This window comes from Scomber scombrus, chromosome 2, assembly GCF_963691925.1.
Source record: "Scomber scombrus chromosome 2, fScoSco1.1, whole genome shotgun sequence".
Classification (NCBI taxonomy): Eukaryota; Metazoa; Chordata; class Actinopteri; order Scombriformes; family Scombridae; genus Scomber; species Scomber scombrus.
In genome coordinates this window covers 8,957,999-8,984,245 of record NC_084971.1, presented here as the reverse complement: position 1 = coordinate 8,984,245, position 26,247 = coordinate 8,957,999, and the positions used below count along the sequence as shown (strand labels likewise).

Sequence of the window (26,247 nt, the reverse complement as noted above, 5' to 3'; positions counted from 1 at the left end):
AGCATGTCAGTAACATGAGTTTAAACAGAAAGGAAAGCCATGCCAAAAATCTCTGTGTTTGGATCCAGGGTATTATTTGGGACAAAATGTGGACTGTAAACACTGGAGCCTATGTTACGGTCGCACACACACAAGTTTGTGCAGCTATCCTTGTTATGACATTGCATTGATTTCCATTCATTGTGGACAACCTAAACCAAACCCTAACCCTAACCTTTAACTGGGACCTCAGAAATGACGTTTTGCCTCATTAGGAGCGGGCTTCGTCACACACACACACACACACACACACACACACACACACACACACACACACACACACACACACACACACACACACACACACACACACACCACACACACACCGCCCACCCCACTGGTTGTGGTACACTGCCTGAGGTGTTTCGGACCATTTCTCGTTAGCAGCAACTCTCAGCCTTTAGGACTGAGACATAACACAACAGTTGGTTAGACCATGGATGTTCTTTTGTTTAGATCTGTCTGGCATTAGACTTAGTTACACTAATTTATTTACTCTTAATCCTCCACTGGTTTACGTTGAAGCCAGCAGGGTAAACTTTGGGACAGAAAACGGTCATTTTGAACTTTCTGACCTTCTGACCACACCTCATAACAAAGCAAACCTAACGCACATGACCTCAAAAATATTTATTTCAACCCAGTATTTTTAACCACAATTATAACTTCAGTTCCCCGTCTCTATGTCACCTCGAGTTGAACCATAAAACAACAGCTTGAACTTTTTTTTGTATTTATTTCACATTCAAATGAATTCACATGTGTCATGTTACATAATTCTCATCGTTTTGCAGCAGGATCTGAAGCCCCAAATAAAAGCACTCGCCGGCCTGAAAGAAAAATATAAAATGATGACTCATTTTTAAAAGAATAATAATCTCATATTTGCACATGGCGAGACACTGGACCTGGTGGTGGTCTGCTTCTCTGCCAAGCTTTCCATGTTTCTTCTGTGCGGTGGTGATGATGGCGGCGGTGTTAGTCCCAGTCAAGACAGTGTCATACTTTCCTGCGCAGCTGCTGTGCTGAAGTTTTCCCCTGGGTCTTGACCAGGGTGACCATCATCACGCCATCGATGATGCTTCTCAGCAGACTACAAAGGGCTCTAAATACACTTGTTTTTATGCATATAGGGGGTGGACTAATACATCCGGAGACAGATTTAGCCTTATTTTTCATTTAACAAGTGTTTTTTTAAACCCCAGTGGGGTTTTGTGTGTCAGTATGTCAGTTATTGAGATATTTGTGCACATGCCTTTCAACACGCAAACAGCACTGATAACTTTCTGTTAATGTTGCTATTATTAATTAAGTCCCTCTTGTTTCCATCAGTGTTACTTTACTGACAAAATTGCCAGAGTTTATGACAAAGTGGCATGATTACATCATATTTTCCACTTACATTGCAATTCCCAGTCCGACATAGATGACTAATTAACCAAATACACAGTTTTCTTACAATATCAGCAAGTTTTTCTTTAGCAATACTTGGAAATGCATGTGATGCTTTAAGTCATTGAGGTGGTTTTACATTTTCCACACAACAGCAAATAATCAAATCAATCTGTTTTGGGGCTGAAAAAATAATTCAATCCAGTATGTTACAGTCTACTTGAGGGGGTTTCTAGTATGTTGAGCTTTGCACCACATTGCTTATAGATTTGAAAAGATGTCACACAACAACAGTGAACAGTGGTTCCTAATATCTTGGATTTGAGTTTAGGGAAGATCTTGAAATCATGGCAATTATCTGAGCGTTGCTAGTCTCATTTTGCACAAACAGACACTGTGTGGTCAGACAACTGGTGGTTTGGGATGTGGGGAAAAGAAGGGGGGAAAAAAGGAGCTAAAAAGGAGGTAAGGGGTAGCGAGGGAAAGTGGGAGGAGCGTGTCTGGGTGTGGGACTGTCATCCCATTAAGGGGAGTAGCTGTGGTGTTTTGATCGAAATCCAGCAGATGTGGGAGAGAAGAGAGGGGTGTGAGAGAGAGAGAGAGAGAGAGAGAGAGAGAGAGAGAGAGAGAGAGAGAGAGAGAGAGAGAGAGAGAGAGAGAGAGAGAGAGAGAGAGAGAGAGAGAGAGAGGGAGAAATATTTCCACCCACCCAACAAGGAGACACACTCATAAACAGCAGGCAGACGGAGAGAGAGTCAGAAAGACACAGGATCTCAGGGCAGCAGCAGTTCAAACAGCAAGGCAGACAGAAAAAGAGTTTCATTGAGAGAAGATGTTTTATTAAAGGGGAGGAAAAGTCACACAGAGATACTCAAACACTCTCACACAAATAAACATAGAGCGTGCCACCCAGACAGACAAGCAGGAACAGGCTAAACCCAAGAAATACTACCATTACCTAGAGGAGAAAAGTCTTAGAAGGACACACGCCTCACTCTTAATCCCCACTCACACATACACACAAAGCACACTGGTGCTGAGTGTGTGCTGCCCAGCGTGAGGAGTTCGACCCCAACAAGTGGAGCATCAAGGAGGAAGGAGCAAGCGAGTGGATGGATGCCTTTTGCAGACTCAGTGGCCTGGACCCTCTGTGGGTGAGTTTGAGATGTGTTCACTGACCCTGAACTCTCATTTATTTATGTAAACCATCTCCACAACAGGTATAAAAAGATGGATTTTTTATTTTTTTTTGCCAGTCAGTTAATGTTGCAGAATGTCATGTTCATTCGATAGGCCAAAACAGTAGTCATGTCTATCAGTTACTAAATATTTGTGTTTTGGTAATTTTGAAGTTGAATGTTGAGCATCCACTGTTTTTTATGGAAATTTAGATACATAACACAATGAGATCATTTTGATCTACTAATAAACTAATAAAATGGTTTAATCCAGAAAATAATTAATGTCACTAGCTTTAGTAACATTAGCCATCAACCATTCTGCAACACATTTTTTGCAGAACAGACCTAGATTTTGACTAAATAATAGAATGAGAAATACCAAGCGTCCATGTTTGTGCATATTGGAGGAAAATGGGGACCATGTGGCTACTTAAAATGTGAGCACATAGCAATGCAGGAAGAAAAGCACCATAGCACACACCAACCTTCTCAGTTTGCAGCCTGTGTACCGAGAGTGCATTACAAATCCAATCCAATGCAAGGCTGAATGAGAAAGTTTGTCTTTGATGTGTGTCAGAGTTACATTTACCGTCACTGCTCTATGATTCAGCAAAATGAGATGCTGAAAGGAAAGAGATGTGTCACACTGGATGAGCTGCTGTTGTTGGAAAGGCTCTTGTCTTGTATATTAGCAAACCTCCACATTCTGTATCTCGGCTCGAAAATATAAGGATGGCTGCAATCCAGCTGGCATGCCAAAATGATCCCATCTAGCCTCTATTCCCACTCTTCCCCTCTCTCTCACTCTGTGTTTCTGTTTCTCATTACAGCTCGTTCTCGGTTTTTGCTCCTGCAAACCCTGAAAAACAACAAAAGCCATCAAACTTTGCATACAAAGTGAAAGTAAAGTGTGTGTCATCACATGCATCTCTCTTTGCAGTAAAAGTTCAAAGTACAGATAATGTTATTATATTGTTAGCCAGAGAACATCCATTACATAGCAAGGCCGATGTTTTAACAGATGTTTTTGTCTCATGTTGGCAGCAAAGTACCTTCAGTTTTTAACTCTAGTAATCAACCTTCCACATGCTTTTGAGATTGCGTCACTGCAAACCCACTAGTCACAGCCCCGGGGTAGTGATGGGGATTTATGTGGCTAAACGTGCACGATCCAGCTCAGCAGAGGAGGTTTGATCCAGAAACACCTAGCTTTCAATCTCTTTAAGGTGGACAAAGGGGCCAATTTAGGAGCTAGCATTGTGTTCTATTTAAATCAAGTCATCCTGTAATTTGGAATCAGGACAAAGTCTAGAAACTGTCAGGACAGTGATTGATGTAACCTAAAATTACATGGTGTTTAATTTATCCTCACCACATACTCACATTAGGTGCATTATGCTGTTTCAAAACCAAACACACGCGCTTTTGGCTAGTGCAAGATTTGATCAATTCAGCCAATTATTAGCTCATGCATTGCATTACAACAGGATTTTAGATACTCAGCCTGTCTATCAAATGGTCATGATGTAATAAGGACATTAGACAGATTTGCAGTACAGTGAAAGTCTATATTCTCTGGTTTCACATCCCTGTGTTTGTCAGGTAAAAATAGGACCCAAGGCTCTGGCATGTACTAGTTTACTGTAACCACTTTAGCCAAAGGTGATGAACGGGATAAGTACTGAGCAAAATGCACAAGAAAAATCTTGGACTGTGTTTGACGAGTTGGATTACATACAGAAATCGCTCTGTTCGTCCGCCTGCCATTTACCACAGGAGTGAGAAGGGTCTGTGAAAGCAGCCTCCCACTCACTGACTCTCAAGAGATTTATCACTTAAATGGACTTTGGTACATCAGTGCGCACAGAGACCACTAGTATACAGTACGTGCAAAAACGTGCATTCATTATATAACCCTACTACTACTGTGATGAGTATATATGTGGGAATATTACTTTTGTGACCCTGTGGTGAAGTAGTCAAAGACACGTACCGGCTTTGATTTAAGCCGAAACAGTTAGTGTACAGTCGGCGCATGATTCAGATCCTTGTGACTCCTGAGGCAGCAAACTGTAGCAATTGATGGTAAACTTGAATTAATCACTATTCATGCTGGGACATGCCCCTCCTGTTTACCTGTATAAAGTGCATCTCATCTGCTGCGGTTCACTGGAGGTGCTGTGGGTGAACAGTTGTTACATAATGATTCTGCAGCTGCCATCAATTGTGGTCACTCTCCCCTATCCCAGTTGGGAGTCTACCAGCAGGGCCAGACTGCTCCGCCATGCTAGAAGCTTTAAACCACTTCCTGTGTGGTGACTCCGCAGGGCAGTCTCGTTAGCACAGCCAGACACCCTGCCCCTCATTAGGCCAGTGAGGTGATAAACAAGGGAAGTAAGACAACAACAAGTCACTTAACTATTTTTTTTTTAACAACAGACGACCTATCGTGGTTCTGTTGCTGTTACATAATCTCAAAACATTTGACTGCATTTCCCCAGTATTATTATTATAATCTCTGACCTCGTGATTTAATGTGTTGATAGTTTACATTGTCCTACTCAAATTAGGACACAAGCCAGAGACATTGGTTAGAAAAAAATCCAAAGTCAAGTGACTCACTCTCCACTGCCTTGACAAATGAAATGTAGGACCTGCACCTGCACCCTCTGTCAGATGATATAATCTCACAGTATATGTTCAATTTTTGACTTTTAGGTATATTCTCATGTTCTTATTTTGTTTCTGTTGCAGGACTGGAACCGTACGTGGTACACAGCCAACCCAGACCTGACCCAGTGTTTTCAGAACACGATCCTGGTGTGGGTCCCATGTGTCTATCTCTGGTTGCTGGCCCCCTTCTATTGCCTTCACCTCTACTGCCATGACCGCGGTCGCATTCGAATGTCCTGCCTCTGCACCGCCAAGATGGTGAGACTTCACACTGTTTTATCTTTCACTGAGAAAAAAAAACAAAGACAGTACATCTCTTAATATGAACTCAAATATACTTGCAAATTTGAACGCAGTCTCCTGTTATCTGCCTGTCCTGCTCAGGTGCTTGGTTTCCTGCTTGCCTCTTTTGGCTTTGTGGAGTTCTTCTATATCCTGCTGGAGAGGAGCCAGGAGATTCAGCATCACATGGTCTTCCTACTCAGCCCCATCATACGCAGCATGACTGTGGTAAATACTGAGGATCATTTTTACTTCATTCTCCCATATTTGTTTGTTAGACACTATCCATCCATGCAGAGAATTATTCAACCAGATTGTGTGTGTGAAAAAAGCTTTGCCTATTGAGCTATGCCACTGATTCACTGCCCAAATCACACATCTGACATCACTCCAGTGTTGTTCCAGGCAACAGGGAAGTTTTGTGAATATTTCGGCCTGTATCCCGCTAGCTCACATGCCGATGTGCAGACACATGAAAGAATATATAGCGTATGCACCATATGTTGGCTAGACACTGAGGTGCAAAGCTGCTCAACCAGGGATAGATTTATCATGTTGCAGGCAATGCAAATATCACAGTAACCTGTAAACACAGGCTGTATTTGACCATCACTCATCAGTTTGCGTACTTATGTACTAACATCAATTAGTATTTGATGTGGAATCAGTATAAACAAGTGGACAGTCAGTGTTTGTCCAGTCAAGAGTCAAGTTATAGTTATATCATGGCAGATTTCTTTATGTGGTCATCTGCTCCACATACTTTGGGGGGTAGCCATGACTCCATTAAACAGCAGAGCAAGGTAAAGTAAGTTGTACTACTCTACTCAAGGTGTGCTGATCCTCTGCAGCTCTTCATCAAACATCATCATCACTCTGGCGGATTCTGCCTGTACTATTCCATCCTGCATTATTTTAAACTGATCCGCTGAACAAATAGTGACAAATATAAGCACATCTTGTTATTTGACAGTTTTTTAGCATCGCTAATGAAGCTGTGCTAATTCAGTGAGGAACACGCTTCACTTCTGTAAATTCTTACAATAAAAGTTTTTTTTTAGTCATTTAAAAGATTTTAATCTGAAAAAGTAAAGCAGAAAATGTTGGGTTTGCATCAGCGGCAACTTAGCACAACTAATAGGCTGCCCCTCTGCAGCTTCTGGAAAGCTGGCCAATCAGAACAAAGTAGGGTCATCTGCATTAAGGAGACAGGAGCTAAAACTGCCTGTTATGGCGCTTTTCCACTACACAGTTTCAGCACGACTTGCCTCGACTTGTCTCGGCTCGCCTCGACTCGGCACGGTTCCTTTTCCATTACAAAAAAGTACCTACTCAACGTGGGCGGGGTCGTCATAGCACGGCTCCGTGAAACTGCCGTGACTTTGTTTTATAAGCGACACAAAACACATAAACAATGGAGGACATTGAGGCAGTGGTGTACTTGCTGCTGTATGTGGCTTTTTGTCTCACACAAAGCAAGAAAATTGAGCCGTATGGCTGTAACTATGGTTGTAACGCTGCTGCCGGTATTTAAAAATGCCGGGTTTGATTCTTGTGTGGGACGGCTCATGACTCTTCCAGCGACAACTACCAATCAGCGGCCAGCAGTGTGTCGACGTCACATTTTAGTACCGGCTTGGCTCGCTTGGAACCTCACCAGAGCAGGTACTAAAAAAGGACCAGGTACCAGGTACTTTCCCTAGTGGAAACGCAAAAAGAAGCGAGGCGAGTCGAGGCGAGGCGAGTCGTGCTGGAACGGTGTAGTGGAAAAGCGCCTTTAGAGACAGAGGCTAAATTGGGGGTCTACATAAAGGGCCAGTATATGATAAATAAGGATTTTTTAAAACTGTGAATCCTGCAAAGCCACACTAAAGGAATCCAAAAATAAAACTTAGTTGTAAATAAGCACAGTAGGTCCCTTTAAGGTGCAACATGTTTAGTTGGAATGTCTCCGAAGAAAGGAAGAAAAAAAGACATTTATGCAATTTACCGTGGAACAAAAACCTGTAGCTTTAAATAAACAAATGTGACAACGAAACCATACCCAAAATGGAGTATGTAGTAAAGTATAAAGAGAAACATCTTAAACAACTCAAATGTTTAGATCAAAATCAGCGCAAGACTGGTGCAGATGTATGCAGTCTAGATGAGAACTATAATCTTCACAAATTTTGTTTGTCTTTTCTCTATTTAAACATCTTGAATTAAACCATAATGGCTCCCGTACCTGGATCCCGGTGGGTTACAAAACATTATTTAGAGGAGATAAGGACTGGTGTGCAATCACAAAAATGATTTTCCATGGCTTGTGTTGATGGATAATGAGTTTGAATGTTTCTCAAGACATTGATCCTACTCGTTTTCTGCAGATTTTAACCGACGAGTAGGAGCACATAGAAGAGGGGTGCAGCTAACTACATGGGTGGCATTGCAAGTATAAAATGCTGTTTATCCCGCACAGAGTGATGTAAGATTTACAATGCAGCACAACAGTGCAAAGCCCAGAAAGGAAGGCTTGCTTGTGTGCCCACAGAGCCATATAGCTTTACTCACAAAGCTTCCTCTCTCTGCAGCCTTATACAATTTCTGCACAGTCTCACTCTCTACAGGTCAGACAGCCTTGCCCACCTGCGGTCTTTACAGACTCCTGAGTAAATACCATACCATCACGTGTTTGGATAAAAATACACTGAGACATCTCTTATATCAAGGGATATATTTCAAAAAAAGGTAATTTATTTTGAGGATATCATCTATCACAGCTGCAGGGCAGAAAACAAACATCTGCTGAATGATATAAGAGCATGTCACAAATCTTTAAGATCTACTTGCCAGACCTATTTATATTAAAGGATATAATTTTCTAGATGTTGATTGTAGCCACCCACCACCACCCATTCCTTGAGTGCAGGCCTGGAACACTGTGCTCTTGTTACTCCAACCAACTTGTTGTATTGCCCTAATGTATGGAAACTGTTTTGTTCAAGTCATTCAGGCCATGAATGGATCGTGGTAAATATTGATGAAAAGTCCACACGACACTGACTATAATCAGCAATACCATGACGTAAAATTCCTATTCCTTCCCCAGCACTGCACACTTCCTATGTAATTATAAGTTAGGGTTTTGATTTGGGGCTTAGCGATGACTTAGTTCCACCCACTGACTTATACAAACAGATGGGCCGATGGCGTCAGAGCGGAAGGCTATAATAGGACCTTGCCCTCAGATGCTGACCTGAGCTATACATTTCCATCACTTATATGAAGGTTTGGACTAGGGCTGATGCAGCCTTAACCAAAGTACCAGCAGTCATGAACAAAAAGTTCTTGCCTTGGGGTTAGTACTAGTATACACATTGCTTTCCCTAGAGTTCACCTAGAGGCATCAGCTGCACTGATCAATATTTTTTATATAAACAATGGATCAAAAGACTATGTGGAAGGAGTCCCTCAAATGATGAACTTGCAGAAAATTAGTTTTTAGCATATTTCAGCTCATTGTTTTAGTTTTACATGCTCCAAATTTACTTTTTTGGTTAAGCGTCACAGCTCTCATCAAGATTTCCAGCAGCATTAGACAGCTGCTTACAGAAAAAGCTCAAATAAAATCAGTGATATTCAATTCAGGTTGACTGGAGAATCTAAATTCCACGAGTACGAATAAATGTCTTTCTACAGTCATTCCTCGATGGACTGGCAAGCTGTTCCCCAGACTTCTCCGTGTTTGCTGAGATACATTACAAACCCCCCTGAAAAGTTTCAGGTTTGTAGGGAGAAAGAACAAGTAAAAAGAATAAATAATCATTTTGTCAACACACCAAATGTATTAGAATTCTGGACGTTGTTAATATCAACAAGGCACATAAAGACGTTCACCCTCTGCACATGTCTCCCCTAAAATGTATCAGGTTGTTGATGTGAAAATATTTCTTACTGTGGTTCAACAGCAGATGCATGACTGATGTCCAAAGAGCCATGTCCAAATACTGAATCAGTCCTATTTTTGAGAAAATGTCACAGTATCGAGGTTTCTTTGAGGAAAGTATAAAATGAAATTAAGCAATGGCAATATGTGGAAGGCGTGCGGCATACCGTACATGTGTCACTTTTTATAGGCGGAAGTCAGCAAGATCCCATCTGTGTCTGCGGCTAGGGAAATCCCAGAAACCCAATTCTTTCTCAAAACCACCATCCGCTGCATTAGATCAGACTAAATCTTCTATGCTCTGCTAGAAACATTGGCAGTGACTGCTAATACAGGAGATATAGTGCTTTATTTTCTTCTACTGAATTAAAATGATGTAGCCATAAGTGGCTGCTTGGAATGGAGTTCTCAAAAAAGAAGTTTGTTTTTGATGGTTTAGAACTGATAACTATAATGTAAAACTGGTAAAATTGGTATGTAAATAAGATTTGAGTCCAAAAAGTCAGTATAAGCTTCAAAATCTTTTTTTCTGTCATTGTAGGACAAGGATTTACTCCAAACTGTTCATCATTGTGGCGCCAGAGATTGGAGATTTGGCTCTCTGCTCTCTGGGACAGAATGGTTTCTGTTACTCACATGTGAATTTTTAAATTCAGTCTTCATTCTCTCTGTCTCTGTCCAGATCCTGACCTTATGCATCATCCAGTTGGAAAGAATAAGGGGCTGTCGTTCCTCTGTATTCCTCTTCCTGTTCTGGGTCTTGGCTGTTATTTGCTCCCTAGTGCCTCTCAGAGCGAAGATCCAGCTGGCCATGGATGAGGTATGTTTGTCCTAACAATTAACATGGAGTATAAATACCATACCGGATAATATGAATATTTTTACCCTATCCTTCATGTTAACGTATAATGCTGTTTATTCCAAGCTTTCAAAAGCACAGCAATCCTCTAAATGAAAATCAAATCACAGTCAAAGTGAATGTGTTAGTCAGGCATGAACTCAGTGAACCTGCAGTGTCAAAACACCATGCAGGGATATCTAATCAGGCCTGCTCCTACCCATAGTCTAGACATAAGACTCCAGCAGCACAGCTTGAGATATACTCTGTGTCAGCAAAGAGTTTCTTTTTCATCTCACAATTTTAACCAAGGTAACCTAAAGTTAACCAAGTGCTGGGGTATGACACTGCCAATTCTGGTCAAGCCTGGGTGTGTTTAAGTTTTTCTTTTCTTCCTGCGTCTTCTGTCAGACACTGCAATCATTGTTGTATGGGGTAAGTTTCTATTTAAGTGATTGAAGCCGTGGGGCAGTGCGTTTGCATTTCTATAAAAACACACAAACACGCACACATCCATATTTCTGTTTTATCGCCCTCAGTGTGACATTCCCACACTGCTTGGGGGAGAATAATGATGGCCCTGGGATAAATGCTGGTGAGACATGGCAGTCCAGGGTCAGACCAGAGGAACGTCAGTGCTGTGTTTATGGGCCTACACTGCTGTAAACACAGCCAGATGGAAATCTATGTATCCGCACATAATGCAAAAAGCCATTTCGATTTTAGACACAGATGTTTCCATTTTATACAACCGCATACATGCACATAGGATACACACAATAACCACCCATATAATTATTCCCCACATCGCTTATCTACATACTGATGACCTACATTGATTAGTCACGGGAGTCATCACATCAGGTTTTATAAATGTCAGATTTTCAGATGATACAGCCATAGTTGGATTTTTGGAAATGATGAAGAAAACTATGAAGTTCATAAGATGGAACAAGCACCACTCACTGCACCATGAAACCAATAAAAGAAAGGAAGTCATACAAAAACTAATGACGTAACACCTGTTGTGGGAATAGTTTGTCAGGTGTTTTAGAGAGTTCTTGCTTTTTGCCATATTGGTCCTTATGACTGTTAAGCTGAACCAGTCTGTTAGAGAAAGTGCTTCACTGTTTGTCCAGTAGGTGGTGGAGAGGGTGGTCAGGATTATCCATAACAGATAATAGTTTGTTCAGTTTGTTCTCCTCTCCACCACAACTTCAAAGGTGTCTGATTTGAAGCCTTGTCAATCAATTCCAAATCTTCTAATTCAGTCTGTTGTCCATATGGACGCTGAAGTACTGGGTTGCGTAGCTGTCCTCCTCTTTCTGAAGATGATCACCATCTATCTAGTCTTGGCTGCGTTCGGAAGCAGATGATTTCTTCCAGGCCACTAAACAAAATTGTCTATCTGTGCTCTGTACTCCTCCGCTGGCACATCACGTGCACACCCAACCTCTGCAGAGTCATCAGAGAACTACTGCAAGTGGGGAAACAACTTGACTGGCCCTGTAAAACTGGTTTACCAGCCTCTCTAAAACTCACAAATTAACACATATTTAATTTGCTTCATTCATATCTATACCTTTGGACAGACATGACATCTAACTCTTGACAAGAGAAAAGTGTATTTCCCAAAATGTCAAATGATTTATTTAACATCTATACAGCTACAATAGAAACTGCTAAGGATTATATACCTTGGTCCCATTATCAGTTTAATCTAAGACAAATATACCTCATTCCAAAAACATACATACATACAAATATGTTTCTCTAACTTTAAAACTCTCCATTACCCATCTCATCCTTTCCTAATTCATCCCAACCAGTATTAGTTTTCTGAACTATTTTCAGTATATACTAGTATATTCAGTAACAGGTTTATGTTTATGTGTTCATGTTACAGCATGTGTTGTAAAATGTTTTACTATAGTTAATGCATAATATAAAAGTATTTTTCTTCTTTGGCAGACAAACCAGGTAAAAGAACAAAAGTGACACAGCACAGCTCATTAGTTTTCCCGTGTCTACTGTTTCAGCTTACATTTACATATCGTACTGACACATTTTCTAAATATTTATAAAGATAGTGTCTAATTCACATCACAGTGTTGAAGGCTTGAGTTAACAGAGTTCATGTTTGTGGACCCTTGGCCATTCTTAGATGCTTGACCTACATTTTTCCCACCCACTCCCCGACCATCCTGACCCTGTTTTTCACTGTGTGGCCGGATCCATTTGGCCCCTTCGAATCTCCTTTCTGGGCATAGCACCACACTTTTCATAGAAAATCACTTTACTGTTTACCATGGCTCTGACTTTCTTGCATACTCACATGCATGCACGCAAACAGACTGGCTGTGGCAGTGGTATCAACCCAGTAGTAAACAATACGTCTGCCAAAACCCACAGTTTCTGTATGTCAAGAATAACATGCAAGTCCTACATTTCACAAAAGTCGACTCTGAGCGGTTAATATCGCAGCTGCTCCTTTGATTGAAACTAAGTGTGCTGGTTTGTAAAACCACAATCTCCCTATTTACAGATATGGGCTTTTAGCGTGACTGAAAGGCAGCTTTAACTATCACTTCATTTATTTAAAGTAAACCATTAAAGACTTTGGGTTTTCAAACCGATGTAGCTTAAAGGTCCAAAATACACTTTATTGTGTCTGTGATGTTGGTGTATAAACCATATCCTCTGCTATACAATGTTTAAGCATAGGAAAAGCAACATAATGAATTGAGTGCTGTGACTGTTGTGAAACTACACACAAAGCCACAGTGAATAAATGGCGCTGTATACCACAGGATGTTGTGTGATTTGTTAAGCAATGCTAAAAGAGATGAGGCAACCAACATAAAATGTAATCCTATTTAAAAACCTTATGTCTTGATGTAAGAACAATATTATTTTCTGTGAAATGCACTTAATCACAAAGCAAATTAATTTTATCACTGCTTTAAAATAAAAGACTGACTTAAAAAACTTGTCTGTGACAGATTAAACTAAATTTTAAAAAAACTTTAACTTAAAATGCTTTTTCAGCTTTTAAGCAGTCTCTCTGTGTTTTCTTATTCCACAGGGCATCACCTCTGATATTGTCCGATACCTCGCCTTCTTCTCCTATTTCACAATCCAATTGGCCCAGCTCTTCCTGTGCTGTTTTGCTGACCAGTCTCCAGAGGGAAAACCCGTCTTGGAAAAGGTAGGCAGAGGAGAATGTATCCCACTTCCGTCAAAACGTCCACTCTAATCCCGTACCCAGGAAAGAAAGTGCCTGAGCAGCTATATTGTGGTTTCCAACTTTTGTTGTCAGAGCACTTTCCCTTTTGGAGGAAATGATGTGATCCACCTCCTCCCTCCTTCCTCTCCCACTCTCCTTTCACCGCTTTGGCTTCTTATGAGGAGAGTGTGAATGAGCATGTGTGTCTCTGTTGTTGTTCTCCCTGCATACCATGAACGCGAGTCACGCACTTCAGCGTTGAATAACATAATAACCACTGCTCACACAACAGCAAAGCCATTACTTAAAACAAGTCCACATCTCACTCTCCCATTAAACATGAGACTGACCAAACATTTTCAGGCCCAAAATAGCAAGCGGATACAGGGCAACTGACAGGTAAATGAAAATGAGCCCCTAATCAATCAAACAGACATGTGATGTCATATTTCCCCGGTGATAAACAATCAAAATAGCTGGAAAAGTCCCTCACGGATTCTTGGCCGGTAGCAAGTCGGCTGAGGGTATAGAAGCCACAGTCTGGCGTGGTGGACACACCCATTGGTCGCTCCTTGGTGTGTCCTTTTCTTCCTCCACCTCCTCCGCCTCTCCGCCCCGTGCTCTGGTTAGAGTTACTCACAGGAAGAGAGGATGTGAGGGACGAGGAGCGAGAGTTCGGGTAATAAAGAGAGCAAACACGCTGGTGAGGGGGTGTCAGGGTGGAGAGATGCCTTAAAGCACAAAGGACAAACTTTCTGTATGCGTGTATCCATGTGCATGTATATCCCCTATTGGACAGTTTGTGATGACACATTTCCACTCTGTCTGCACTAGACCTCAAAACGTCATCTTCACCCTGAGTTAAAATTGAACTCTATTTATTCTGTCCAATGGTTGTTCACGGCCTCTGCTTCCTACAGTGGGCCACCTGACTGTATCGTGCCGTTTACACTCATTTGCGTTCCTAAACACACTCCTCACAAGTGCACCATTCAACCACCAATCAACTGTCTCGGTGACGCTGTCTGTACTTAAGTGGTGAGAGATTTACTGCGAAAACAACAGTAAGTTTGGTCTTTAATCTGTTGCAGAATCCCTGTCCAGTGAAAGATGCCTCTTTCCTGTCAAAAATCCTCTTCTGGTGGTTCACTGGGTAAGATGGTTTTCCAAACCCCCTCATTTCTAGCCATTGGTTGACTCACTACAGCAACCGTTTGTACTTGTTTACAATAATAATGTGTGTTTTGTTGATGATCATGCATGTGAGTCATCCCCATGCTCTCTCCCCTCAGGCTTGTTGTGAAAGGATATCGTTCTCCGCTGGTAGCAGAGGACCTATGGACGCTGAGAGAGGAAGACACATCACAGAAGATCATCTCTGAGCTGCAAGAGGACTGGACAGCTGAATGTGCCAAAATTCAAAAGTGAGACTTTCTGATGATTGACATCTGTTAGTTTAAAGGGGAACCCTACTGATTTAGTGTGGTGCTTCCATACTATTGAGGGAGTCTCAAGAGACATAGTACATAAAGAATGTTCAAAATCGAAGAAACAGAGGACAAGACATCCTGACTTTTAGTGTCCAGTAAAAGTCAACCTCCAAAAACATTACATCTCCCATAATGCAACAAAATATTGTCTGTCCCTTCTTGCCTGATGAACAACTGTTTGCTGTGGCTTGCTAGCTGTAACTTGAACGCGCTGCAGAGGACCAATTTTCACAGGGAAACGACGACATGTGCCGCACGTGCACATGTCGTCTTTCATGTTTCCTCTGGCTCATATTGTGCCTGGTTGCTATTTTAACACAGGCCTGTGGTCCAATGTACTGCTTTTACTATTGTCATAGCTTAACGGCCAAGAAATCAATTCCATTTTATTGCAATACGGTCAAACAGCAGCATGGTACTGTTTGAATTAATGTTCCAAGCAGAGCTTGACTTAGCTATGATTGCGGTTAATTGAAATTCAGGATGTCTCATCACAAGAGGTATTCAAGGCCAAAAATAGGTCCAGAAGAGTCCCTTAAGGACATCCAGTACCATAATGTTAAGACAAGAGCCCTCTGTCATTTTCAAGGCTTGTTAACATGATCCTTTGCTTTGAAGATACGCTGTTAAGTCTAATAACTATGTCAGAGAATAATGCTTTATACGGCCCCTGGCGAATTCTTGAGTCCATCAGTTATGGCACAAATAACAACATTTGTTTTTATAGTCTGTTTTACATTAAAGACTTAAAAGGCGCCAGCATCATGTTGGAGTATCTCTGACACAGATGTCTTGTCTGTAACCATATGCGCTTCTCTCCCTCTGGCAGGCAGGAGAAGGCCTTGGCGTCGGGTGTGGCACTGGGGAGCAGACTGCCAGACCAAGCTCAGCTCCTCAGGAAGCTGCAGAAGGAGCAGAGCTCTGGGTTCTTCCTGCTCAGGACGCTGGCTCGCAAGTTTGGTCCATACTTCCTGACTGGTACCATGTGTATCATATTCCATGATGCCTTCATGTTCGCCATCCCCCAGGTGCTGAGGTAAGGCTTGAAGGGACAGAGCACCACAACCCCTTACTGGCAATAAATAGCTGTGGTGTGATTCATCACATGCTGGGAGATATTAGGTGTATCTCAACACAGAGCCATGGAACTTTGGTTTGTGGCGGACCAAAAATAACATTTCTGTGTTGAAGATAATCCACAGATGTTGTTGTGAATAGTTTGTTAGTTGGTTCCTCTCTGTATGAAGATAGAAATCAAGATGTTGTGCTTTGATAAAGAAACATTCTCAATACAATTTCTTGTAAGAAGGATTATCCCAAGTAACCATATATTTGGAGAGAGATTACTTTTATAAATATAACTTGTTCAGTGCTCTGAGTCCCACAAACCAAATGGCATTGAATGCACTGTATTAAGGAAAGCTGCAGCCAATATTTCCAAACCTCAAGTCAGATTGAAATCACCTGAATGGACAACAATCCAGGCTAGAGTAAAAATAGGTTTTATTGTGTTTTTGGGAAGAACTGTGCAATTCAACTTGGAGATTTAATTGAAAGAGATTATATTTTCTTGGTATGGTCTTTTAAAGAAACAGTATTTAGATTCTTAACAGTCTAACTAACACCCCCATGGATATATACATATTAAATGTTTATATCATCTCAGATATCACCTTCGTTGTGCTATTTTTAATGATTTGTGACATCAAACAACCAAACAACAACAGAAGCTGGTAGCAGTGAAAGCAGGTCATGGTTAACCTGCTACCCGCCACACCATTCCACTTGCCAGTCTGGAATGTTGTTGTTGATGCACAACACAGAATCAGTGGAAGTGTTAATTACGGTCATGGAGCTGTGAGCAAGAAAAGTAGACAAGACCACAGCCCTCTGTGCTCCAGTTAGGGGGACAGCGAGGCGCTGAAAGGCAATGGGCAGAGAGAGGAGGCTCTAAATGGCAGAAATGCTGGCGGACCACAATAAGGAAGCCACTGGCCAAGTGTGAGGGCAGCCTGGCCACAAGCTGAGCACTGTTGTGCAACCCGAGCTACTTTGTGTGGACCAGTCGGCCAGCAGCCACAGCATCGCTCAAGGCAATACCATTGGTTTAGAGCACAATGAAAGACAAATAATAACAGATTGAATGAAAAAAAGAGTAAAATAATGTGTTGACTGAGTAAAAACGTGTATGCATCTGTTTTGATTTATGGGATTCACTACTTTCCAGGAACAATCATACATAGAAAAGGGGTTTTGATACATTATATATAAAACTGAACACTTGCAAACTACTGAAGATCCTGATTAAGTCTCAACCATATCTCCATTCACAGTCTTCTTCTGGGTTTCATGAGAGACGAGGATGCTCCATTGTGGAAAGGCTACTTCTACGCCACTCTTATGTTCCTGCTGTCCTGTCTCCAGTCCCTCTTCAACCATCAGTACATGTACACTTGCTTCACAGTGGGCATGAGGGTGAAGACAGCTGTTATGGGCTTGGTTTACAGAAAGGTGGGTAAATCTGTGTCCACGGACATGTAGCCACTAACCTCTAGACACAATAAATTACATCCTAAATGGCAAAAACAAAAGATTTCTTTCTTTCCTGACTGGAAAACAGTACACACTGTATGATTAACAGCTTCTACCTAAGATGAACGATCGTCTGAAATCTTTACGAGGGTTTAAAATTATATTGTACAAACACAGTGCACTGAGGGCTAAAATGTCTTTGTCTCTTTTGTTGTCAATTCAGTCTTTGGTGATAAACAGTTCTGCCAGGAGGACTTGTACTGTGGGCGAGATTGTGAATCTGGTTTCAGCAGACACTCAGAAGCTCATGGACTTTGTGGTGTACTTCAATGCTGTTTGGCTGGCACCTATTGAAATTGTTCTTTGTCTCTTCTTCCTCTGGCAGGTATGTCCAAATGTAGTGTTTTCACAATGCTTCCCATTCATGCACAACTGCATTTTAACTGAAAAGCCTTTGACACAATTGTATCTTTTTTTCTCCTCTTTGTTTAATTTTTAGCATCTTGGGCCATCTGCTTTGGCAGGAATTGCCACAGTCATCCTTATTTTTCCACTGAACGGATTCATAGCAAAGAAAAGAAGCAAGCTGCAGGTAAAAGCTGCTAAAGGAATTTTTCACACTTTCACTCCAGTAGCCCCGACATCTGGCATGTTGGGTCAGGGATGCCACAGCTGGTTTAGATAGTGGCTGAAAAGCCGTGTGGGTGTTTGGCCTGAATGGTACATTCTCTCTTGTCCTTTTGATGTCTGCCCCATATAATGTGTTTGAAAAACAATGACAGGAAAGGGTGGGTAGTAGGAAGACATCATTTTTCATTTCTTTGGAGAAACAACAGACGGTTCTGTAAATTTGGATGCCAATTTAATCGAACTCTGCCTTGAATGCGGCGACCACATTCCTGGCCCTTTGTTGTTTCCTTGTCATAAAAATCACTAAAATGTAACGAGCAATAAATTCTTACTGAATTAAAGAAGTTCTGTGATGTTCAAGAAAACTACTACAGCTGTAATAAGAGCAGACAAACCCATGTTCACAAACGCATGTATTGGGTTTGGTCTGGTAATTGTTTTTCCACTGTGGCCTGTTCTTTAGATAATAAAATGTAAAAACATCTTTGTCTGGTCAATAGGAGGTCCAGATGAAGTTCATGGATGGCCGCATCAGACTGATGAATGAGATCCTGAATGGAATAAAGATCTTGAAGTTTTATGCTTGGGAGAAGGCCTTCCTGGAGCAGGTTTTGGGCTACAGAGAAAAGGAGCTCAAGGCGCTGAGGAAGTCTCAGATCCTTTATTCCATCTCCATTGCATCCTTTAACTCCTCTTCATTCCTGGTAAGAGCATTGAACTGAACATGCTGGTATTCCTTATATCTCTCATTGTCAACAAATCCCATGAAAGACCGATACCAACAATGCACTCATCACACTAAAAAGTAATGTCTGTTTTATCCAAAACTACTAAAAACACATCAGTGAGCTCAACTGTTGCACTGACTGATGTGTCCCTTCATTACCATAAACATGGGCACTGTAGTATAGTTTGGATCAAAGCCATATTCACCATTCTGCTGCTATAGATTTCCAACTAAAGCAACAAATGTGTATTAATCCGCAGCTAAAAAACGTGCCCAACAAATTAACAATTTATTCCTGTTTGAATAACATTTGCTAAAATATACTGTGCCCAGCTGTTTAGGAAATTACTCAGCTATTAAATGAAACCATATCTTTCTGGCTTGTAGTTAATGTTTTACATCCTCAATAAGAACCTGTGGGTTTGGAAATGAGTGCTACAGAAAGGATTGGAACAGTATTAAGGGAGACCAGCCCATTGTTGCTTTTTGTCTTTTTTTGGGGGATTTGTTGATTGTAAGGGAATTTTGGATAACACCTGGTAATCCATCACACACGTTTCAGTCTGTGGATGTAACATTTAATGTCTTTCTTTCCACCCAGATTGCCTTTTCCATGTTTGGAGTCTACGTGACGCTCGATGACCGCAACGTCCTGGATGCACAGAAGGTTTTTGTCTCGATGGCGCTGATCAACATTTTGAAGACCCCACTTAGTCAGCTTCCATTTGCAATCAGCACAACCATGCAGGTAAGTCATATTTTATTTTAAATTTGATACTCATGGATGCTCTGATAGTGCCTGATGAGGAATATTCTGTTGTTCCCATATGATGGACAAAGGTCAGAGAATTAACCAGTGACTCTGTTTCAGGCTGTGGTTTCACTGAAACGTCTGGGAAAGTACCTGTGCTCAGAGGAACTGAAAGTGGACAATGTCTCAAAGGCTCCATTGAGTTCTGGTAAGAGCTCCACCCACGCATAAACTATTACATTGAATGAATAAACTACTATCCTGAGCTGTTTAATTTCCACAATTTTGTTCCCATAGTGCATGCAATCATAGGCTGTCAAAATCAATATAAGCAGCCCACATGATTTTGTTGTTTATATCTGTGGAGTACCACAGCCTTGTATGGATCATATGCACTGTCACTTCCTGGGTCCAGGCCTGGCTGGTAGACAGGGTAATTATAGTACATTCCCATTTAGTGGTTGAACATAAATCACAGGATGAATTCAGACATATGATTCATAGAAAAATTGAACAAAAAATACTGCACTCCTCTGTCTGTAATCTGTCAACACTTCCTAAGACAGCTCGTGAAAAAGCAACAGCTCTGTAATTTGTATGATTAAGCAAATTCACTTGTAACTATGCCCAGACCACATTCTGACGAGTATCTTCAAGGGGGCAATATTGTTTTGAAAGTTTTGTTTGTTGCTCAGGTTGGAAGAACATATCCTGTCTTCAATTTTCATTGTAGCTTTTGCTCATCTAACCTTATTTTCTTACTTAGACGGTGAGGATGTGGTGATAGAAAATGGCACTTTCAGCTGGTCTGCAGAGGGCCCTCCATGTCTTAAAAGGTATGACTTAAAAAAATAGAAAAATACTTAATCTACAATAAAATCAAGAGACACTTACAGGACAATTCACCTCTTTGTTCACAGGATCAGTGCCCGTGTGCCACGGGGTTCCCTTGTCGCTGTGGTTGGACATGTGGGCAGTGGAAAGTCCTCATTGTTGTCAGCCATGCTTGGGGAAACAGAGAAAAGAAACGGCCAAGTCACTGTTAAGGTACAGGGCTTGTGTTCCATGTGCAAGGTCTATTCATAGTTGCGGGTTTGATTTAATAAATACTGACAGTTTCTCTTTTGACATCTGTCTTCACAGGGTTCAGTGGCGTATGTGCCCCAGCAGGCCTGGATCCAGAATGCCACAATCCAGGACAATATCCTTTTTGGTCGTGAGAAGCTAAAGACATGGTACAACCGTGTGCTGGAGGCTTGCGCCCTGCTGCCCGACCTCGACATCCTACCTGCTGGAGATTCTACAGAGATTGGAGAGAAGGTATTTGAAGTTGTACTTTTAAAATAATTCATGTGAGATGCTGCCTTGCATCTAAAGTATATATCTATGAGTTATGTCTCAAAATTATCAAACAACTTTGTCCATGTAGGGACTGAACCTCTCAGGTGGACAGAAGCAGAGGGTGAGCCTGGCAAGGGCTGTCTACAGGAAGGCTGATGTATACCTGATGGATGATCCACTGTCTGCTGTTGATGCACATGTGGGTCAACACATCTTTGACAAAGTCATCGGACCAAAAGGAGTGCTCAGAGACAAGGTAATACACGTAATGAAACCTTCAAATCAGCCTGTTCAATTCAGCTGCAAAGTCTCAAAACACAGCTTTAAACCACCTAAACCAGAAGTTATTGTTATCATTAAATACGAATCGCCACTTTGCTGACAATTTTGCATTCATGAAAGGCTCAATTTAGTGTTGGATTGTGCATACATTTTAATTTTCTGACTCGTGTGGCTTGCTACACAGACCCGCGTTCTGGTGACCCATGGGATGAGCTTCCTGCCGCAAGCTGACCTCATCCTCGTCCTAGTAGATGGAGCAATCACAGAGAGTGGCTCCTACCAGGAGCTCCTTAGCCGCCATGGAGCCTTTGCTGACTTCATCCACACCTTTGCCAACACAGAACGAAAAGAGAGCGCCATACAGAGAGGTGAGGAGTCATTTCATCTGTAAATCTAAAAGACACAGTTTAGTTTATATCAGTTTTTGACAGTTGTTTTAATTATTTCTATTGCACATTATAAATAATAAACATGACTTAAATAACCAATAGCATTTATAACTTACAATAATAAAAACGGAACTCTCCTTCTTGTAGCTGGCTCCAGGAGGTCCAATGCTCGTCTCAGCATGGTTGATTTCATGCCATTCTCCAGAGACTTGTCACAGGAGCAGCTCATTGGGTAAGTAAACAACCCTGTAAACTGCAATGTCATTAAGATGCTCGGCATCCCAAACGTCTTTCTTTCTTATCTTTCTGACCTCTGGCCTCTCTGTGTCCTCCAGGGGTGACACCACTAATACTAACCTGCAGAATATGGAGCCCGTGTCTGAAACAGACCAGGAACAGGTCCCTGAGGAATTGGGCAAGCTGATGGAGGCTGACAAGGCCCGCACTGGAAGAGTAAGATTGATTCTAAAGATGGCAAATGAGGCTTCAGCAAGAGTCTGCTTCAAATAAACACATTTGAAAAGACAAAGCCAGTTATCTTGTAAATTTCACAAACTCACTGCTATTTTTTACAGGTGAAGTTGGAGATGTACAAAAAGTACTTTAAGACCATCGGTTTAGCCATCATCGTTCCCATCGTCTTCCTGTACGCCTTTCAGCAGGGCGCTTCACTGGCCTACAACTACTGGCTCAGCATGTGGGCTGACGACCCAATTGTTAACGGCACCCAGATTGATACAGATCTAAAACTGACCGTCTTTGGGGCACTGGGCTTGGCGCAAGGTTAGTTATTATCATAGAATTTAAAAAAGGATAGAAAATGGATTTAGATATCTCTATGTTGAAATGTTCATTTTTTGCAGTCTTCTACAAGGTGTGAGCATAGAAGAGTATAGATTCATCTTTGGTTCTGGTTTACATCTTCTCATCTCTCTTCAGGCGTCGCTATCTTTGGTACAACTGTTGCTATCTCCGTCTGTGGCATCATAGCCTCTCGCCACTTGCACATGGACCTGCTGATCAACGTGCTGCGCTCTCCCATGTCTTTCTTCGAGTGCACGCCCAGCGGCAACCTACTCAACCGCTTTGCCAAGGAGATTGATGCCATTGACTGCATGGTGCCAGAGGGTTTGAAAATGATGCTGAGCTACGTCTTTAAACTCATGGAGGTCTGCATCATTGTGATGATGGCGACGCCCTTTGCAGCTGTGATCATCCTACCCCTCGCTTTCCTCTACGCCTTTGTCCAGGTACATTTTTCACTCACCATTTCAACCCACCATTGATGACTTTGATCTTTCTTTTCTTTTTGTTTTAGACAGCGTTTTGTTAAAGGTGGCTTAGCAACAGCCGGGTTCCATTACAGATTGTTATTGGAAAGCTCCTGTCTCCAAAACCAACCATGCTGATTTAGCCATTCACTTCTGTGTTTTGTTCCCCACCTGCTGACATAGATGTTACAGACATTCACTATGGATTATGGGAAAACCCTGAGTGCTCCCTCTTTGGTTTCACTCATTAAAGCCAGTATTTTACTTTTCCACTGTGGTCTACAGAGCTTCTACGTTGCCACATCCTGTCAGCTGCGGAGGCTGGAGGCTGTGAGCCGCTCGCCCATCTACACCCACTTCAATGAGACAGTGCAGGGCGCCAGCGTCATCCGGGCCTTTGGAGACCAGTCCAGGTTCATTGTGAAAGCCAATGACAGGGTAGACTTCAATCAAACCTCCTACTTCCCCCGATTTGTGGCCACCCGGTGAGATCATATGTGATAATCATAAAAGGCTTTAACTTAATTTGTACATTAATTTTTATAGTTGACAATTGATGAAGAGGCAATGATTCATAGCAACGGTTACTGATGATTGCTTTATATTACGTGGTTAAGCATAATGACAGTTGGCTTTAATAGTGAGACAATTTTGATCAGGTTGGAACTTGCCTGCCCTCAGCTAAATCAGTGTTACATCCACAGGTGGCTGGCAGTCAACCTGGAGTTTATTGGTAATGGTGTGGTGCTAGCGGCTGCCATTCTCTCTGTGATGGGAAAAAACACGCTGAGCCCAGGCATAGTTGGTTTGGCCGTTTCACATTCCCTCCAGGTAAGAAGTTGTGCCCACAAACACAAACACACTTACACAGTAGCCCTGGCGGAGTCCCAATACATAACTGATTAGCATCAGAGGAAATTCTTTTATAAATTACACAACAGTGTGGGAACTGACTCCCGTTGCATGCAGCTTGAGGCAATCAGTGTGAAACATCAATGCATTAACTGCAAATGCAAATAACTGCATTATCAGCAAAAGAGAAAAAAACAAAACATATTGTGTCGTTGCATTTTACAGGTGACTGGAATCCTGAGCTGGATTGTGAGAGCCTGGACCGATGTTGAAAACAACATTGTTTCTGTGGAAAGAGTAAATGAGTATGCTGAAACTGCTAAAGAGGTCAGTGTTCCCACTATTAAAACACTATTAAAATAGGCTTTATTCATTTCTTTTGTGACTTTATCAGTAACAAATCATTGCTCGAGACATTAAATCCAATGCTATACAACCAGAGGCCTTTTATGTTCTCTACTTACTCTTTTGTGTCATCTAATACAGGCCAGTTGGAGTATCGAGGGCAGCTCCTTGCCCCAGGCCTGGCCCCAGAATGGCACTATAGAATTCCAGGACTACGGGCTGCAGTACCGTAAAGGCCTTGAGTTGGCTCTGAAGGGCATTACTTTAAACATCCATGAAAGAGAAAGGGTGAGTCTTCTTGTGTTATAACACACTTTCACCAGTCTTAACCCTGGATAAATTTCACTGTTTACTGTGGCTTTCACAGAACTCTGTCTGACTTTAAAACAAACCTTTTCCAGGTTGGAATTGTGGGCAGAACAGGAGCAGGAAAGTCCTCACTCGCCTTGGGGATCTTCAGGATTTTAGAGGCAGCAAAGGGAAAGATCTTTATAGATGGAGTCAACATTGCCGACATTGGACTCCATGACCTCCGATCACGCATTACTATCATTCCTCAGGTACGACAGCAGTACTAACAGAGACTGAGCCCCTGGCTTTTCTCATATAAACTGTTTGCAGAAATAGCAACCCGTGGCCAATACAAATCATCCGAATTGTCCTGTTGCCAATGTGGTCAGTTTTGTGATAAATAACATCTGCTGTCCTCTCTCCCAGGACCCTGTGCTGTTTTCTGGCTCCCTCCGAATGAATCTTGACCCCTTTGACGCCTACAGCGACGAAGAAGTGTGGAGTTCATTGGAGCTCGCTCATCTCAAGAACTTTGTCTCTAATCTGCCAGACAAACTCAACCATGAATGCTCAGAGGGAGGAGAAAACCTCAGGTACAGATGAGTCCTTCTCAGTCAGTCACTAAAGTATTATATATATCTGCACAGAATTGCAGCATACATACAGTCCGTAACTAAGAGATTATATCCCTTCCTCTTCAACTTCTCATCGTCTGTGTAGTCTGGGTCAGCGCCAGCTAGTTTGCCTTGCCAGAGCCTTGCTGAGGAAAACCAAGATCCTGGTTTTGGATGAGGCGACAGCTGCTGTGGACCTGGAGACAGACACACTTATCCAGTCAACAATCCGCACACAGTTTGAAGACTGCACCGTCCTGACCGTCGCTCACCGCCTTAACACTATCATGGACTACACCAAGTACGTTAATACACTATGCATTCAATAAAGCATTTACCTCGACTTGTGGCAACATAATCAATGATAGTTTAGATAACGAATTAGTTATTGAGGTCATTACCAGTAAAAATAACAAAAATGTGATTCTTACTGCTTACTGCTACTTGTATTAGTTTTATCTGTCTGAGATTATATCTAAAATAAAAATGTAATTCTTAGTTGTAGCCCTACAACCCACTATTACATCTAACCACATGCTAATCAAATATCCAGTTATACCCAGAACCATAAACATTGTCCTTCACATTACTGTCCTTCACATTACTGCACTATACGTTACACCAGAGAAATGAGAAATGCTGAATCTAAACCCTGTGTTTGTCCTCCTCTTGCTGCTTTATAGAGTCATTGTTATGGACAGAGGCCATATTGCTGAGATGGACACCCCAGCTAACCTCATCGCACAGCGGGGACAGTTCTACCGAATGTGCAGAGAAGCTGGGCTGGTCTAGGTCTTCGCAGGGCCTCGTACCATGGAGCTGGTTACCTGGTGTACAGATGTGGCACCGTAGTTGTGTGGATCTCCAACACATGTTGAATCGGCCATTCCAAGCTTTGTGGCAGCTCAAAACTCCACGAGAGCATTGTCGATGAGTCTCAACAGAAGGTGCTGACACAGTCCGTATTTGTAGGTTTTTAAAATACACACCTACATGCTGTCCTAAATCAGGAAAAAGACATTGTTAACCTCAGATTATGAACATTCAAAAGAAAGCTACAGTGGATTGTTGAGAGTCTGCAAGCTATAAATATTGTATATATTGTAAAGTAGTGCAGTCTGTTTATTCCAGGGAAAGGTTAAGCCAGAGGCTGGAATAAAAGACCACAATTCT

At 41.9% G+C, this 26,247-nt stretch overlaps 1 protein-coding gene across 1 annotated transcript; it reads left to right on the top strand.

The window, feature by feature from the left end:
• Positions 1-2,543: 2,543 nt before the first annotated feature.
• abcc6a (ATP-binding cassette, sub-family C (CFTR/MRP), member 6a) lies at positions 2,544-25,983 on the top strand. The gene is made up of 31 exons (XM_062441115.1): positions 2,544-2,585; positions 5,367-5,543; positions 5,670-5,795; positions 10,178-10,315; positions 13,419-13,541; positions 14,651-14,712; positions 14,852-14,983; positions 15,879-16,085; positions 17,383-17,560; positions 17,805-17,966; positions 18,081-18,173; positions 18,712-18,915; positions 19,540-19,686; positions 19,810-19,897; positions 20,456-20,525; positions 20,610-20,736; positions 20,833-21,009; positions 21,119-21,286; positions 21,497-21,680; positions 21,849-21,933; positions 22,037-22,154; positions 22,277-22,484; positions 22,641-22,951; positions 23,258-23,457; positions 23,677-23,803; positions 24,050-24,151; positions 24,311-24,457; positions 24,571-24,729; positions 24,887-25,053; positions 25,181-25,375; positions 25,758-25,983. Exons 1-31 carry the CDS (start codon positions 2,544-2,546, stop codon positions 25,864-25,866), a joined length of 4,533 nt encoding a protein of 1,510 aa, XP_062297099.1. The 3' UTR covers positions 25,867-25,983.
• Positions 25,984-26,247: the final 264 nt, after the last annotated feature.